Below are 13,907 nucleotides of genomic sequence, written 5' to 3' on the forward strand. Positions count from 1 at the left end.
TCGTCGGAGACTAGCTGATGAAGAGCAAATTACTTGACTCAAATGTGTAATCTCGTCGATGCAACGCGCTTTCAAATTCTCATTTGAACTTCAATGCCAAAATAATTAGAAAGGTAGAAAGAGCTACATAAAAATGGTTCACACTGTGAGTGTAACCGAAGAAAAACTCAAGGTTACCCATTAGAAAACTATATGAAATGAAAATTTAACGAAAACAACACAAAATATGTTACTTCACCATGTAACGTAAATAATACAAAATATAGTGGTTCAACAACAGGACTTGGTATATTGTGTAACCGTTATTAGTTTTCAGCTAAGACGGATAATCTAAAGGCACGGCTTCTTCTTCAAACGCTCGACATTCAGCAGTGAGAGTTGCAAGTCTTTACGGTGGGCTTTAATAACTAACATCCCCTGTCACGGCAAGTGTTGTTATGATAAAGAACCCTCACTGCTAAAGCCTTTTAAAAGCGCCATGCATCAATCGAAATTGATGGCGCTTCACAAACAGTTGGTGATATTTCCATATCAATAGAAAAAATCAGAGCGATGTAAAAAAAACAAACAAAAAAACAACTGACAAATTAGTTCAAGGAAGGTTTATGTATGAGCAAAGTGACTCAGGTGTGTTTTGGGATCATTGGTCTCTAATTAAGTTTATTCAAAAACATGGATGAGATTTGCAATCCCGCAACCTTCTCGTGACGTTTAGTTTAATTAGTTAATAAAATGCTCAATATAATACATTCTAAACAATGAAATTGAATATCTAAAAAAAATAGAAAATTCAGGATTAAATCGTGATTTTGAACTTAACGGGACTGGGTTAAACTCATATCCTAACTAAGTTCTAACTTGTCAAGGTGAAGTCGATCCCAATCGCATTCATGCAATGGAATTAATTTACATTTCCTGATCAAACAGATTCAGGACAATGAAAGGTGAAAATAACAATAGTGATCAATCTCATAACTCCTATCAGGAATACAAATTAAATTCAATTGTTGAGCGTAATGTGATACGCTTTAGTTCTGTTTTCATTTCTCTTTTTTACTAATTTGTACAGAAATTCTCGTTACATCATTATATTACTTTCATGTGATTTCATTTAATGTCGCGCTCTAGTTTACTACTACATGCCTTCTACTTTCAATTTTTTGGGCATCGGATGTATGATTATGTTCATGTTATTTTTATTCAAAAAAAGATAACTGATCATTCACAATTCCTTTGCTATGTACTCTAACAATAAAATATATCAATGAAATGAAAGTTGATTTTCCAGATCAGAGAGATCAGACTTACTACAACTCCCAGACGGTAACGCCCACTGATGTGTACGTCAACACCCCATTTCAGAACTAGTCAAATGAGGTAACGCCCACTGATGTGTACGTCAACACCTCATTTCAGAACTAGTCAACTCCCAGACGGTAACGCCCACTGATGTGTACATCAACACCTCATTTCAGAACTAGTCAACTCACAGACGGTAACGCCTACTGATGTGTACGTCAACACCTCATTTCAGAACTAGCCACGTGATAGTCATGTGAACTCTAGAAGATACTTACGATTTCTTGTGGGGTTTTTTCTGGTTGTGTGCTCGTGGGTGAAAATATATAAAAGCAAGGCACTGTTTATTGAACAAACTACTGTCATGCATGTGCATCTAATGCTACGGAGAATGATTTTCTTGGCAATTTATTAATGTTAGAACTTTTAAAAGTTATTCAATTTTTTTTAAATGAATGAAGGCGTCTTTCTGAAAAAAAATAATTATTTACTTTTTGACTATATTTGAATGATAATATCACCTATACATTATCTAAACACAAATAATATTCATGTATTGTTTCTTTATATCCGTCGCATATTGCTCATAATGTATGACAATTTTATACATCATTGAAATGGGGAGAACTATCTAAAGTTTTGAACTTATGCATACTCCTTTTGATGTTTTTGTCAATAGAATATGTTCAGTTAAAATTGATCAACCTAATAAATGGTTTTAGCAGAATGTTGATACGCGTAACTATTAGTCTTAAGAATTATAAGATCATTACATTCATAATATTAACTGTTTTGTATACAAACTCAATACACCAGTTTCGAGATACGTTCGAGTTATTTCCCTTTGAATAACTCTCGTACATAGTAAGGCGCGAAACAACTTGTTCACATACGGGAGTGGGACGAATATTCATCACTGCATAAGTAAATGTATTTTTCTCATACGCTGTTTCATCACCCGAATTCAACTGATACACAGATTAAATAAGTGATAAGTATTCAAGGAATAATTAAATACATGGAATCCTTATTATATCACGAATTTCGTTGGTAATAGGTATCATATCAAGAATACTGCTTTCAAATATGTCATTGTTGTTATGTTTCTAATTTAGTAAAACATTTCTTTCGATAGTATTTTGTATTTCCTAAATTTAGATATCTAAAGAGAAGCCGCTTTTAATACATTTCATCGTCTTCCTCACTGTCTGTAGGTTCACTCTGTCCCACTTAGGCCTTAAAGTTTTACTAAATCTACCTCTTACACAGGCGAGCTCTTATTTCGAAACTGGCGTATTGATAGATGTTTAATATTGTTATTTCATTTACTGAATGGTGAAGTTGATACTCAATTCTTTCTTTGGACTTTTCGTTCGCGTTGTTGCACTCTTAAATTAGCTGTTTTTTTACTTCATCACTAACATATTCATCACATTCCGATTAAACACTCTCTGTAAACAAAATATGTTTCACTTTTTATGCGACTCAGAGGAGATACAATTCGCAAGGTACGGTTATGATATCTAAGCAACTTCATATCCAACTGTCGGACGAGAAATTTGGTTTTGATGCAATATTCCTGACTTGACAATACTTATAATAAATAATTGATCGATTGTGTATTGTCCCTTTCGAGAATATTTCGCTCATATGGAGACGTCACAAATGCTGATGAAGGGCTGCAAAATCTAGGCCTATGCTCTGTGTTTGCGGCCCTTGAACAGGGATGGAACTTTATCGTGCCACACCTGCTGTGACACGGGACCTCGGTTTGTGCGGTATCATCCGAAAGATCGCCTCCTTTAGTCATCTCTTACGACAAGCAAGGGGTACTGAGGACCTATTCTAACCTGGATCCCCTCGTGACATATTCATAACGATATGAAGTATAGCAATGATGATAATCCTCATAACCTTTATATATCTATCCAGATTAAACAAAATAGAATACTAATTTTCATTGTAGTTATTCATTCAAGTATGGATATTAGTATAAAATGATGAAAATAAGTTACCTTTCAGCTTTCTAAATGGTATAGTTTCATCTTGTGTATACCACCACAAAGTGAGCATTTAACTATATATGTATCAAAGTATGAATACACAATGAAAGGTATAGATAACGAATAATTTGAAACCATTAAAAAGTGCCATGGCAAAATTATATAGGTATTAAAGTATGAATACACCTTAGAGAATAACCTTTTTTCCTCTCTCTTTCTCTCTCTTACAAACAAACACAATGTACATGATAAATAACTGACTCGAAAATTGTGGTCCCTAAAGATCTACTTTATCAGTAGTTAACATACCTCTCCATCTGATATATTGTCATTATTTAAAACCATTTAAAAGTATTATGGCGAATTCCAACAGTTATCAGTAATAAATATGTGTAAAAGAACTTTACGAAAGGTGAATACAACGAACAGTGATCAATCTCATAACACTATAAGCAATACAATATAGATAGTTGGGCAAACACGGATCCCTGGACACACCAGAGGTGGGATCAGGTGCCTAGGAGGAATAAACATCCCCTGTCGACCGGTCACTCCTGATCAGGTACACGGAGTTATCAGTATGCCAAGAACGGCCTAACAATCGGTATCAAACACGTCACACAGCATTTGCCCTAATAATAGGTTGTATTGACAAACTAGACCGTGATAACAACCATAGAATTTTCGAAATGCTGACTTCAATCGAGACTGTTGAAACTGTAGACGACTCTGTGCAGGTGTATAAATTGTTGAATAAATTATGCTTTAAATGAATATAGAAACAGGTCAGCTAACAAAGGAGCACAATTCGTGTCCATGGGAATTCCAACGGACTGTTGGAAGACCTGATCACCAAAGACCACGAGGATATTGTCAATGAGAAACTCTAGTATATTTTTATTTCAACTTCAGAGTACTTGTGCGTGAAATCAGATTAGTGTTTAACAAAGTAAGTTTTTGGATGACTGATCACTAGATATGAATATTCGCCTTTTCCATTTTTGTTGAAGAAGCAACTCTATATGATGTCAAAAAATCTAGTCTTTAATCTATCGTCAGGAATGGTCGTGTAAAGTGTTGAAAAGTCATACGGTTTGATGTTGTTGATTTGAGAAAAAATTGCGATTTCAAATTTACTAAAAGCTCTTCAGGATTTTTCATAATCCACATTTGATTTACACCACTTTTGGCATATGTTGTGGTACAGTACGTTTGAATTGTATCCTTCACAGCTGTTGATATTTTCGCGATAAGCAAAGATAGAGGCTTGGTAGAGCACTTACTGGATCCAGCAATGTATCTTCGTAAGATTTTTAATGAAATCTAGGAATTCAGTATAGGTAAAGTAGCTCATATTCATCCGACTCATTAAATGATAGGTCGTATTGGCAAACTAAATCATTATAACGGCCAAAGAATTTGCGAATTTCTAACTATAAACGAGACTGTTGGAATCTTTGCAACATAAACTGGTTTGTCAGTAACCTGCGTCGACTTAAAAAAATATGATCCTACGCAGAGCAAGATCTTGCGTACCGAATTTGTTGAAATATATGCACACCATATGCAGGTGATAATGGAATATTGCTACATGTGCATAAATATGGGAAGTTGACGATGAAAAAGCAGAAATGATCCCGTTTATCATAAGATTGAGTTGTGAGTTTACCATTACTATCTAATCCCAATAAAATATCTAAATATCAAAACGGAGTTCACTTGCGTCGGCACGTTAAAAAACAATGGTACGGACGTAAGCGTTGAGCATCTGAGACTATATGTGTGGTACTTGACCTACAGCTGTTGACATCTGAATGAAAAATTATCGACGGGACTTAAAGCAAATAAACAAACAGTGTCGTGTTTTAAATGTGGTATGTACATGTAGGGGCAGATTAGGATAGGAAATAAAATGGTAGACTCGAAATTTTAAAAGTGGCGGAAGTTTTAAAATAGCCACATATACCTCATTAAATTTTCAAAGTAGTCTAATGTCAACAAAATTTGGAAATCTGACAACTCTATTAGGATTTGATATTTTGACATTCTCATCAATAATTACTCTGTAGATATCTGACATTTAGTAATGTAGTTGTAAATGAAAGCAGATATATTTTTATTAGTGTGCCCAGAGCATATATCCTTATGCATACAGTTACCTATATGATTATAGATAGTTCAGTATAGTCGAATCCCGCTCGCGCCGGTAAGTGAGAAAGTTTCCCAGTATACTGTCGGAGGGTCGGTGGTCTCTTCCCAGATACATTGTATCTGGGTTCTCTTTTCCACCAATAAAAAAACTGGGTGCCACCAGATAACTGGAAAATTGTTGAGTGTGGCGGAAAACATCAATCAATCAATCATTATATTCACCTTCGAGGACTTCGGATTTCGCTAAGGTTTCTTTCCACAGGGAACCCTGGAAACAACCCAACACAAACATTACACTCTAACATGTACATGAAATGTCCCATTTGGCTACCAAATTTGACAATATAAACTACTTGACGAAGAAAGAGTCATTGTTTTTTTTAAATGTTTTATGATCAAGAATCTTACTCTAATCCACTTTGATGAAAATGTTAAATAAATGAGTAAGGTCAGCGTTGTGAGTCACGATAGTCTTGCTTAAAGTATCCAATCAAGTTTTCAAAGTCATTATTAATTTGAATTATAATGTTCATTGATACGCATTCTAATGACAAATATACACATTTTGTTTCAACACACGATAACGACAAAGATCCGACTGCCTCACAACCCCAAAACAATAAGAACTGCTGATGTGTAAATCAACACATCATTTTAGATTTAGTGACTTAAGCGGTGCTTTAAAATTGTGACAACCATGTAAACATTTTGTTCAATCTTGAACGAGCAGAAATGTTTACCTACAATGTATGAAGTGGCGGATTCAATTAATCTGGATAGATATATAAAGGTTTTGAGTATTATCAATGAAGGGTCCAGGTCCCATTTTTGTGAACAAAAATAAAAAGATAGTAGGACGACACAGAATGTATTAGATTTGACACTAAGCATACAAAAAAGTGCAAAAAGATGAAGAAATCAATTATTCGTTGCTCCTTCATTATGCATAAAATCTTACTAGAATAAGCCATGAAATAACATAAAAAGCATGAAGAATTTGGATCCACCAGAGCACCAGCTTTTTGCGCCCACTTCTTATCACATCCTGGAGCCACCACTGCAATGTACATGTACATTACGACCCCTGGGTCGAGGCCTCTGCTGGTGGACAGCTTTTATTTAATTGCTGTTATAAAATTTAGAAATTCATTTCAAAATTAAGGATTATCTCCCTCATGCACAGTTCTTATCCTTAGGCGTATTGGACTCCGCTTTTTTGGCACTCTGTTTTTCCCTAAAATACCTCTAAAACTTCATTGTTATTTCGGATTTCAAACATTTCGGTAAAGCATCACTGAAGAGACATTATTTGTCGAATTGCACATCTGGTGCATCAAAATTGGTACCCTATAAGTTTTACATGTAATATATATACGCGGGTTGTGTCGGAAATTTGAGTTTTAAATAACTAACAGTGTCGTGGCCTTTACAGTGCTTTTCTATATATATATATATATATATATATATATATATATATATATATATATATATATATATTGTGTTTATATATAAATATACTACGATTATTTCCATCGGTATTGATAGACATTGTGGAGAAAAATATCTGGATATATTTCAATCTTGAAGGAGAACGGCAATAAAAAATGTATATGATTAGGTCAATTATGATAACGAATACAAGGACAAATATATAAGTAAAATACATGTGGTTGGTCTTAGCAATTTCTAAGGAACACGACATAGAACTAAAGAAAATCCATGATGTCTTAGTAAATATATGATTAGAAAAGTACATAAACTAAAAAGATGTCTACGTTGAATGTGTTTGAATTATATGGAAACATGAAGTAATTCGTATGATGGTCCGATCCGATTATGTATATCCACGAAAATAATCTAGATACTTATTCAATATATTTACATTTTTGATATGTAGGTTTCTATTTTAAATTCAAAAACATGTGTTATTACCGGTATGCAAAAGTAAAAGGATGGAAGACAAAAATAACGAACAGTGATCAATCTCATAAATCCTGCAAGAAATACAGAATAAAGAATTGGGAAAACATGGACCCAACGACAAACTGGACGTGGTATCAGGTGCCTAGGATGATTACGCATCCCCTGTCAACCGGTCACACCCACCATGATCCCTTTGTTTTGAACAGGTAAATGAAGTATTCCCTAGTCAAAATCAATGTCCCAAGAAAGGCCTTACAATCGGTATGAATTACCTCAAACATCATTTGACCCAAATATAGGGAAACAAGATAATCGTATTGACCATATAATTTGCGAATTGCCGACTTTATACGAGATTGGTGAACGATATATTGAAAAGGCAGATGTTCTGGAAAATGTAGATTTTAAAGCATATCAGCAAATTGTTTACAGGTAACATGTTCTGCATATACAACGTATGTCAGCATAACATATTAAGTAAAATATTGTGTTCAAAAACAATATTGTAAAATCAATACAAAACTAGGAAGTTATTTTCGCTATCCTGCACTAATATGAAAGTTTAGAGACATAGGTATGTACAAGATAACATTTTTTCTTCAAAATAATTTATGTGAATTTGAAAAATATTTACTAAGATAGACACGGGGATATTATGATGACTATTATAACTCAACTATAAACTACTGTATTATATATGTGTGTTTAACAAATTAAAAATCAGCGAATAGTACACAGATATACGGTTTTTTATTTTAGTTATGTTATTTGTTAGATATCAATCTTAGTTTTCACGTGTTTTTTTCCTAATGTAAATATGATAAATACTTAACTACTTGTACCTTCATGTTGTTCACTAGAACTTCAAAGAGTTTCTCAAATCAGCACGGTATGATTTAATTATAAAATGTATGGTATGTAATAAATACATACCTGAATAAAACAAAATATATACAATGATCAATAAAACACGGTTTTCTAACATTTAATTCAATAAATAGGAGCAAAAGGGCGCTAGCAGATCAAACTGTCGGTCGGCAGCCTGACACTCTATCCACTAAGCTACAATGATAGACAAATTTACATGCTGATTTTGACAACGTATTACTCGGTCTACTTGATCAATATATAATGAGAACTCCTCTTAGGCACCTGATTCCTCCTTCGGCATATCAAAGGGTCCGTGTTTGCCCAACTCTTGATTTTGCATTCCTTATATGAGTTATGAGATCAATCAATGTTCGTCATCTTGACATTTAATTGATTAAACAAATTAGTGAGTGTATCTATCCTGAATAACTCGCGTCTAAGTGGAGGACTTTTATTTTGGATACGGATGCCAGCAATGACGCGATAGGAGCTGTGTTATCACAGATTCGGTGACCAGCTGCAGAGAGTACCTGTTACGCATCGCCGCTCACTAGCCAGTCGACGGAGACCTAACCCTTTGAAGACGCAGCCAGTACGCCCATCCGTCGCAAACGCCAGACTTCAGTCATCAGCCGCTAGCCGATCAGATTCTGAATCTGAGGGGTGACCAGAGAATGAGACCCCCCAGATACCCCAGACCCAGAAAACATGGCATGGGCGGGTCATAAAAACAAAGACAATAATCAAAGACATCCGCCTCGAGGCTCCAATTAGGTATTGGTGAGGACCCAGGGGGCGAAGCCCCTAGATTTTACAGATTTTATAGGGCTTGAAATATGTTTCCTATTTAGTCATTTGTACTATTTTCCTTCATTTATAAGGTGAACTAATAAAATGACGCAAATTTTAATGATTTTTGGAAAAAAATTAAGTTCTCCCAATGAAGTAATTCAAGAAATCAAAAGATTTTGTCATTGTGGAAGAAATTATTGCTTCTTTTATCGTTTAGTACATTTTTCTAAAAAAGATACCACGATTTACCTTTAATTTGAAAATTTTAGGGGGTTGCGCCCCCTTAAATTCGCCACTACCAAAGGCGTTACTTTGAGAGTGTCCGATAGTTGAGGGTGTCAGTAAGTGATGTAAGAATGAAAGTATATTTAGTTTGGATGTAACGCAGCGTGCTCATGAGACATTTGACAATGGACAAGGGTTAAGCCCCGAGCCACTGCCACCAGACAAATTCTGACCTGAAATAGTGCCAACGCCACACAAACCACTGCGATGATAGAGGATGATAAGTAGAGAATGATAAAATGCAACTAAACGCAAATGTCCGAATCCTACTCGATTTGGGCATCTCTACAATAAGATATGGAGTTCGGATCATAAGCAATTCAATCACATCCCACCATGAGTGTGTCTGTAGGATGATAAAGGAATGAACGATAATGTGTATACGAGATAAGAAATTGGTTTAAAATGAAGTATGAAGTGAGAAGGACAACCTACACAAAAACGCAACTAAACACAGATGACAGAATCCTACCTCAAATGAGCATCTCTACAATAAGATAAGGAGTTCGAACCATAAGCAATTCAACAACATCCTAGTGCGGACTGTCGCCCCCCAGCCCACCCCACATATTTAGATATATCGTGGCCTGTACTGTAGTTAGTTTATCTAGTTGATGTGATAGAGTTTGATATTGCTGGTACAATAGTGATAATATTGCTCGTGGATATGGTTAGAATAGTTTGAGGGTTAAAGGTAGTGACTCCTGCTGCGTGAAGTCTTTGTGTGAGGTTTGTTCTTTGGTGGTTGTGTAGTGAACAGTGTAATAGGTAATGGGCGATTTTTTCTGGGACCTATGAGAAAATTGGAATGCTGGACAACTCGCCTCCAAGACAACTCGCCCTCAAGACAACTCGCCGCCTCTCAGAACAACTCGCCCTCTCTCAGGACAAGTCGCCCCTTCTCTTAAGACAACTCGCCCCCAATATCATCTATAAATATATTATCACATTTTATTTTCATTTTCTGTGTGTGTGTAATTGTACAAAAAAATAACACTCTCAACCCTATAAAGATACGTCTTTTTATTTGATACCTTAACACGAGTAGTAAATTGTAATAGAATTATACACCGATTTAATTATTGCATTTCAGAAAAAAAATGATATTTTTCATGCTTCATTTAGCAAGGAAAATTATATTTACTGATCTTCAGGTAATTGATTAAATTTATTAAATTAAATACTGAGAAAAGTTTTTTTTAGGGGGGGGTGGGGGGGGGGGGGTGGAAGGTGTGTGTTTTATCGATACAGTATACGTAAGTGTAAATGTGAATCATGAATATTCTAATACATGTAATTATCTTTTAATGCGTTTCTCAACTAATTCCCGTTGGAAATTCATAAAATTCTCATTTTAGAAATTTTATAACGGCTTTGCTTTCCTAATTCTTTTGACGCGGCGATTTCAAAGTGAAAAGTACTCTGATTATGAGTACCTTAACGTTTGAAGTACATTTACAACAGCTTGGGGGAAGTCAAACAATTAGATTTAACAACAGACGCAGGTTATAGATAATTATACTACACCAGCTGTAGACCAAGGTAATACTGGCTTCCCTACCAAACGCTAATTTAACTTGCTTCCGCTGAAATTATATATTTTACGTGTACATAAAAGTGATGATCAATTTACTGAACCCAAACACTGGATTTTCACTAAAATCTTTCGTCTTGTTCAAAAAGCATGAAGTTCGGTGTTTATGTGAACATTTCTTTTTGTTTGTAATTTATAATCTCTAAAAAAAATTCGTAATTTTTCCTAATACACCTCTTAAATATTTAGACAAAAAATAATAATTGTAAACATGTATAATATGAAAGGGCGAGTTATCTCAAGAGAGGGGGCGAGTTGTCTTAAGGGCGAGTTGTCCCGAAGAGGGGGCGAGTTGTCTTGAGGGCAATTTGTCCCGAAGAGGGGACGATTTGTCTTAGGGGCGAGTTGTCCAGAAGAGAAGGCGAGTTGTCTTGAGGGTGAGTTGTCTTGAGGGCGAGTTGTCCCGAAAAGAGGCGAGTTGTCTTGAGGACGAGTTGTCTTAGGGGCGAGTTGTCCCAAAGAGGGGCGAGTTGTCCAGAAGAGGGGGCGAGTTGTCTTGAGGGCGAGTTGTCTTAGGGGCAAGTTGTCCCGAAGAGGGTCGAGTTGTCTTGAGGGCGAGTTGTCTTGGGGGCGAGTTGTCCTGATACCAAAAATTGGGATTTAAATATAATGGTATGTCTGTATAAACTACCTGATATCGTATGTTTTCATTTATTTTATCTTTTAACCCGATCCAGGCTTTGTTCACATCTTTCCAAATTTAAAAAAAACTATTTTGCTTTTCATTACATGTTCTAAATACGTCTTTCCACAGGTAATTCTTTTAGCTAGATCAATCGAAGGAGAGAAAAAACATAATTCTTTAGTTCTAAAAATAAGTTGTCTCATCTAAAAGATCTCCAAAGAATTCAGAAAAGCTTTAAAATCTGCCCTTTCAACCATAGCTCCTTAAATGTTTTAACAATAGAATCTGTCTTGACCTTTTTTCTTGCACCTTCTATACAAGAGAGAAGAAATGTTTCTCTAATTCTTTACAGAAGGATGCATTTGGATTTGGAATAGACATACTAAGTGATTCAAAAGGGAAGTACTAAGGATTTTAGAATAGTGATTTTTCCTATTGGAGTCACGAAAATCAGCATCGAAAACAATTCCAAGTAGTGTAAATCTATTAACAGCCCGAGAGTGGGTGATTATGTTCTGATCGTTCTTCCAACTCTTAATGCAATGAAAATTCCATTTATCGTAGTTTCACCCACCTGTGACGTCATAAGATTTCGTAAAGTCAATGATTCAATAAAATATATGCATGACAGGAACATGATTTTTGTTAGAGTCTTTTTCAATAGTTATTATAAAAAATCTTGTTAACCATAAAATACTTCAAAAGTCTATGAATGATCAATCATGTATCAAAATATTAAATCCATGGGCAATAGCGCTGTTTTCATTAAATCATTTATCAAGCCCACTGTGCAATAAATTTACTTTATTTTTCACAAATATTTTGCATATTTCTTAAAGAAACAGTTTCATGAAATTGTTATGAATACTTTTATATCGTTTTAACCAGGTTTTGTAAAATTTTGATAATGAAATTGCAATTTTCTGAGGTTGATACCGGTATATGTGTGCTAATTGATAAAAAAAAAAAAATATCAATATGGCAACATACTTATTTTATCACTTTTTATTTGTGTAATGAGTTCTTTTTAAATGTTGTCAGATTAAGAAAAGACTGACGATAAGTTGTAGAAAAAACAAGAACAAATTTATTGTTTAAATAAATAAATAATATATAAAACAAAAAATATGCACACTCACTCCTTTCACTCTCAACACAAATTTACATGAATAAGCAATTGGCAATATAGATATATGATACGTTGTAAACAGTTCTTTTGAAAAGTTCGATAGTACGTATCAGATGGAAAGCAAATTTACTGGTATTAACTTTTCAAGTTAAAACAATATTCAAAAGTAGTATAATTTAGAAAAAGTTCCAATATTCAATTATCCTTTTCTGTAATATAATATTCTTTGGTTTTGTTTCTAAATTTCGAGTTACTTTAACTTTATAATGTAACTAATCTGCACTCTGAAGACACTGTTCCGGTTTCCCGCCAACTTGCGATAAGCACGCCCAGAATGGAAAACAATCCACCACCATGCAAGCCTTGCACAAGCTATCGTCAATTCCTGACAATACACCACGGTTCCGATGCCTCCCAAGTCTCGGGTTATTCTTTACGGAGCTACACCACGCCCTTCCATATTGTAGTACAATATCCGCATGGACCTCCGTATATCTTAATCCTGCAACTCACTGCCTGCCTTCGGGTTGAAACTGGTTTTGTTAAACACCCATGTACGCACTGAAATTAATTTCATAAAAACTACCAACTTGCAACCAAACAAGAAACCGAAAACTTACAAATAACAAGACCGTGCTAGACTAATTATTAATACTCACGAACTATCAGAATACAAACAAAACACGCTTACTGGCTAGGAAAAAGATGTGCCCTCCAAACAAACTACTATTTCAGTACTTATATTTCTCCCAATGTCCTACATAAAATATGACAGGAAAATAGCCATCCCCTGAACTTCTAGGACCTGTCAACGTGGCACCCAGCTGATGTCGATACCGTGCCCTATCTAATTACAGCCAGACAAACCGGTCTCTTTTATACTAGCAACTAAAAACAACTCCCACCCGACTCACTCTTACGATAACCCATTCGCATCAAAATCAAAACAAACGAAAAATACAAAACGCTAAATCAGCAAAACTGAATCAATTTCATTACATACACCCCCATTTATTTAACAATGTCAATTGTAAAATAAATCAATAATGATGTTGATAAGAATCCTATATAGAACGTGATAGGTAATCCGCCATCTGGTTGTTTTTTCCTTTGATGTGTCGTATAATGTACTTGTACTCCTGTAGTACAAGACTCCAACATAATAATCTTGGATTTTTTGACTTCATTGTTTTCAGCCATTTTAATGCACTGTGGTCTGTTTTGATGATGAATTCT

At 34.9% G+C, this 13,907-nt stretch overlaps 1 protein-coding gene across 1 annotated transcript in view; it reads left to right on the top strand.

Annotated features, from left to right (window-relative positions):
• Positions 1-2,026, top strand: part of LOC130051329 (hemicentin-1-like) — a 485,422-nt gene extending 483,396 nt beyond the window's left edge. The window contains exon 17 of the mRNA XM_056153294.1: positions 1,289-2,026. Within this exon, the coding sequence (XP_056009269.1) occupies positions 1,289-1,368 (80 nt within the window). The 3' untranslated portion in view covers positions 1,369-2,026. The remainder of the gene's footprint in view (positions 1-1,288) is intronic.
• Positions 2,027-13,907: the final 11,881 nt, after the last annotated feature.

The sequence above is a fragment of the Ostrea edulis genome, chromosome 1 (genome assembly GCF_947568905.1).
Source record: "Ostrea edulis chromosome 1, xbOstEdul1.1, whole genome shotgun sequence".
NCBI lineage: Eukaryota > Metazoa > Mollusca > Bivalvia > Ostreida > Ostreidae > Ostrea > Ostrea edulis.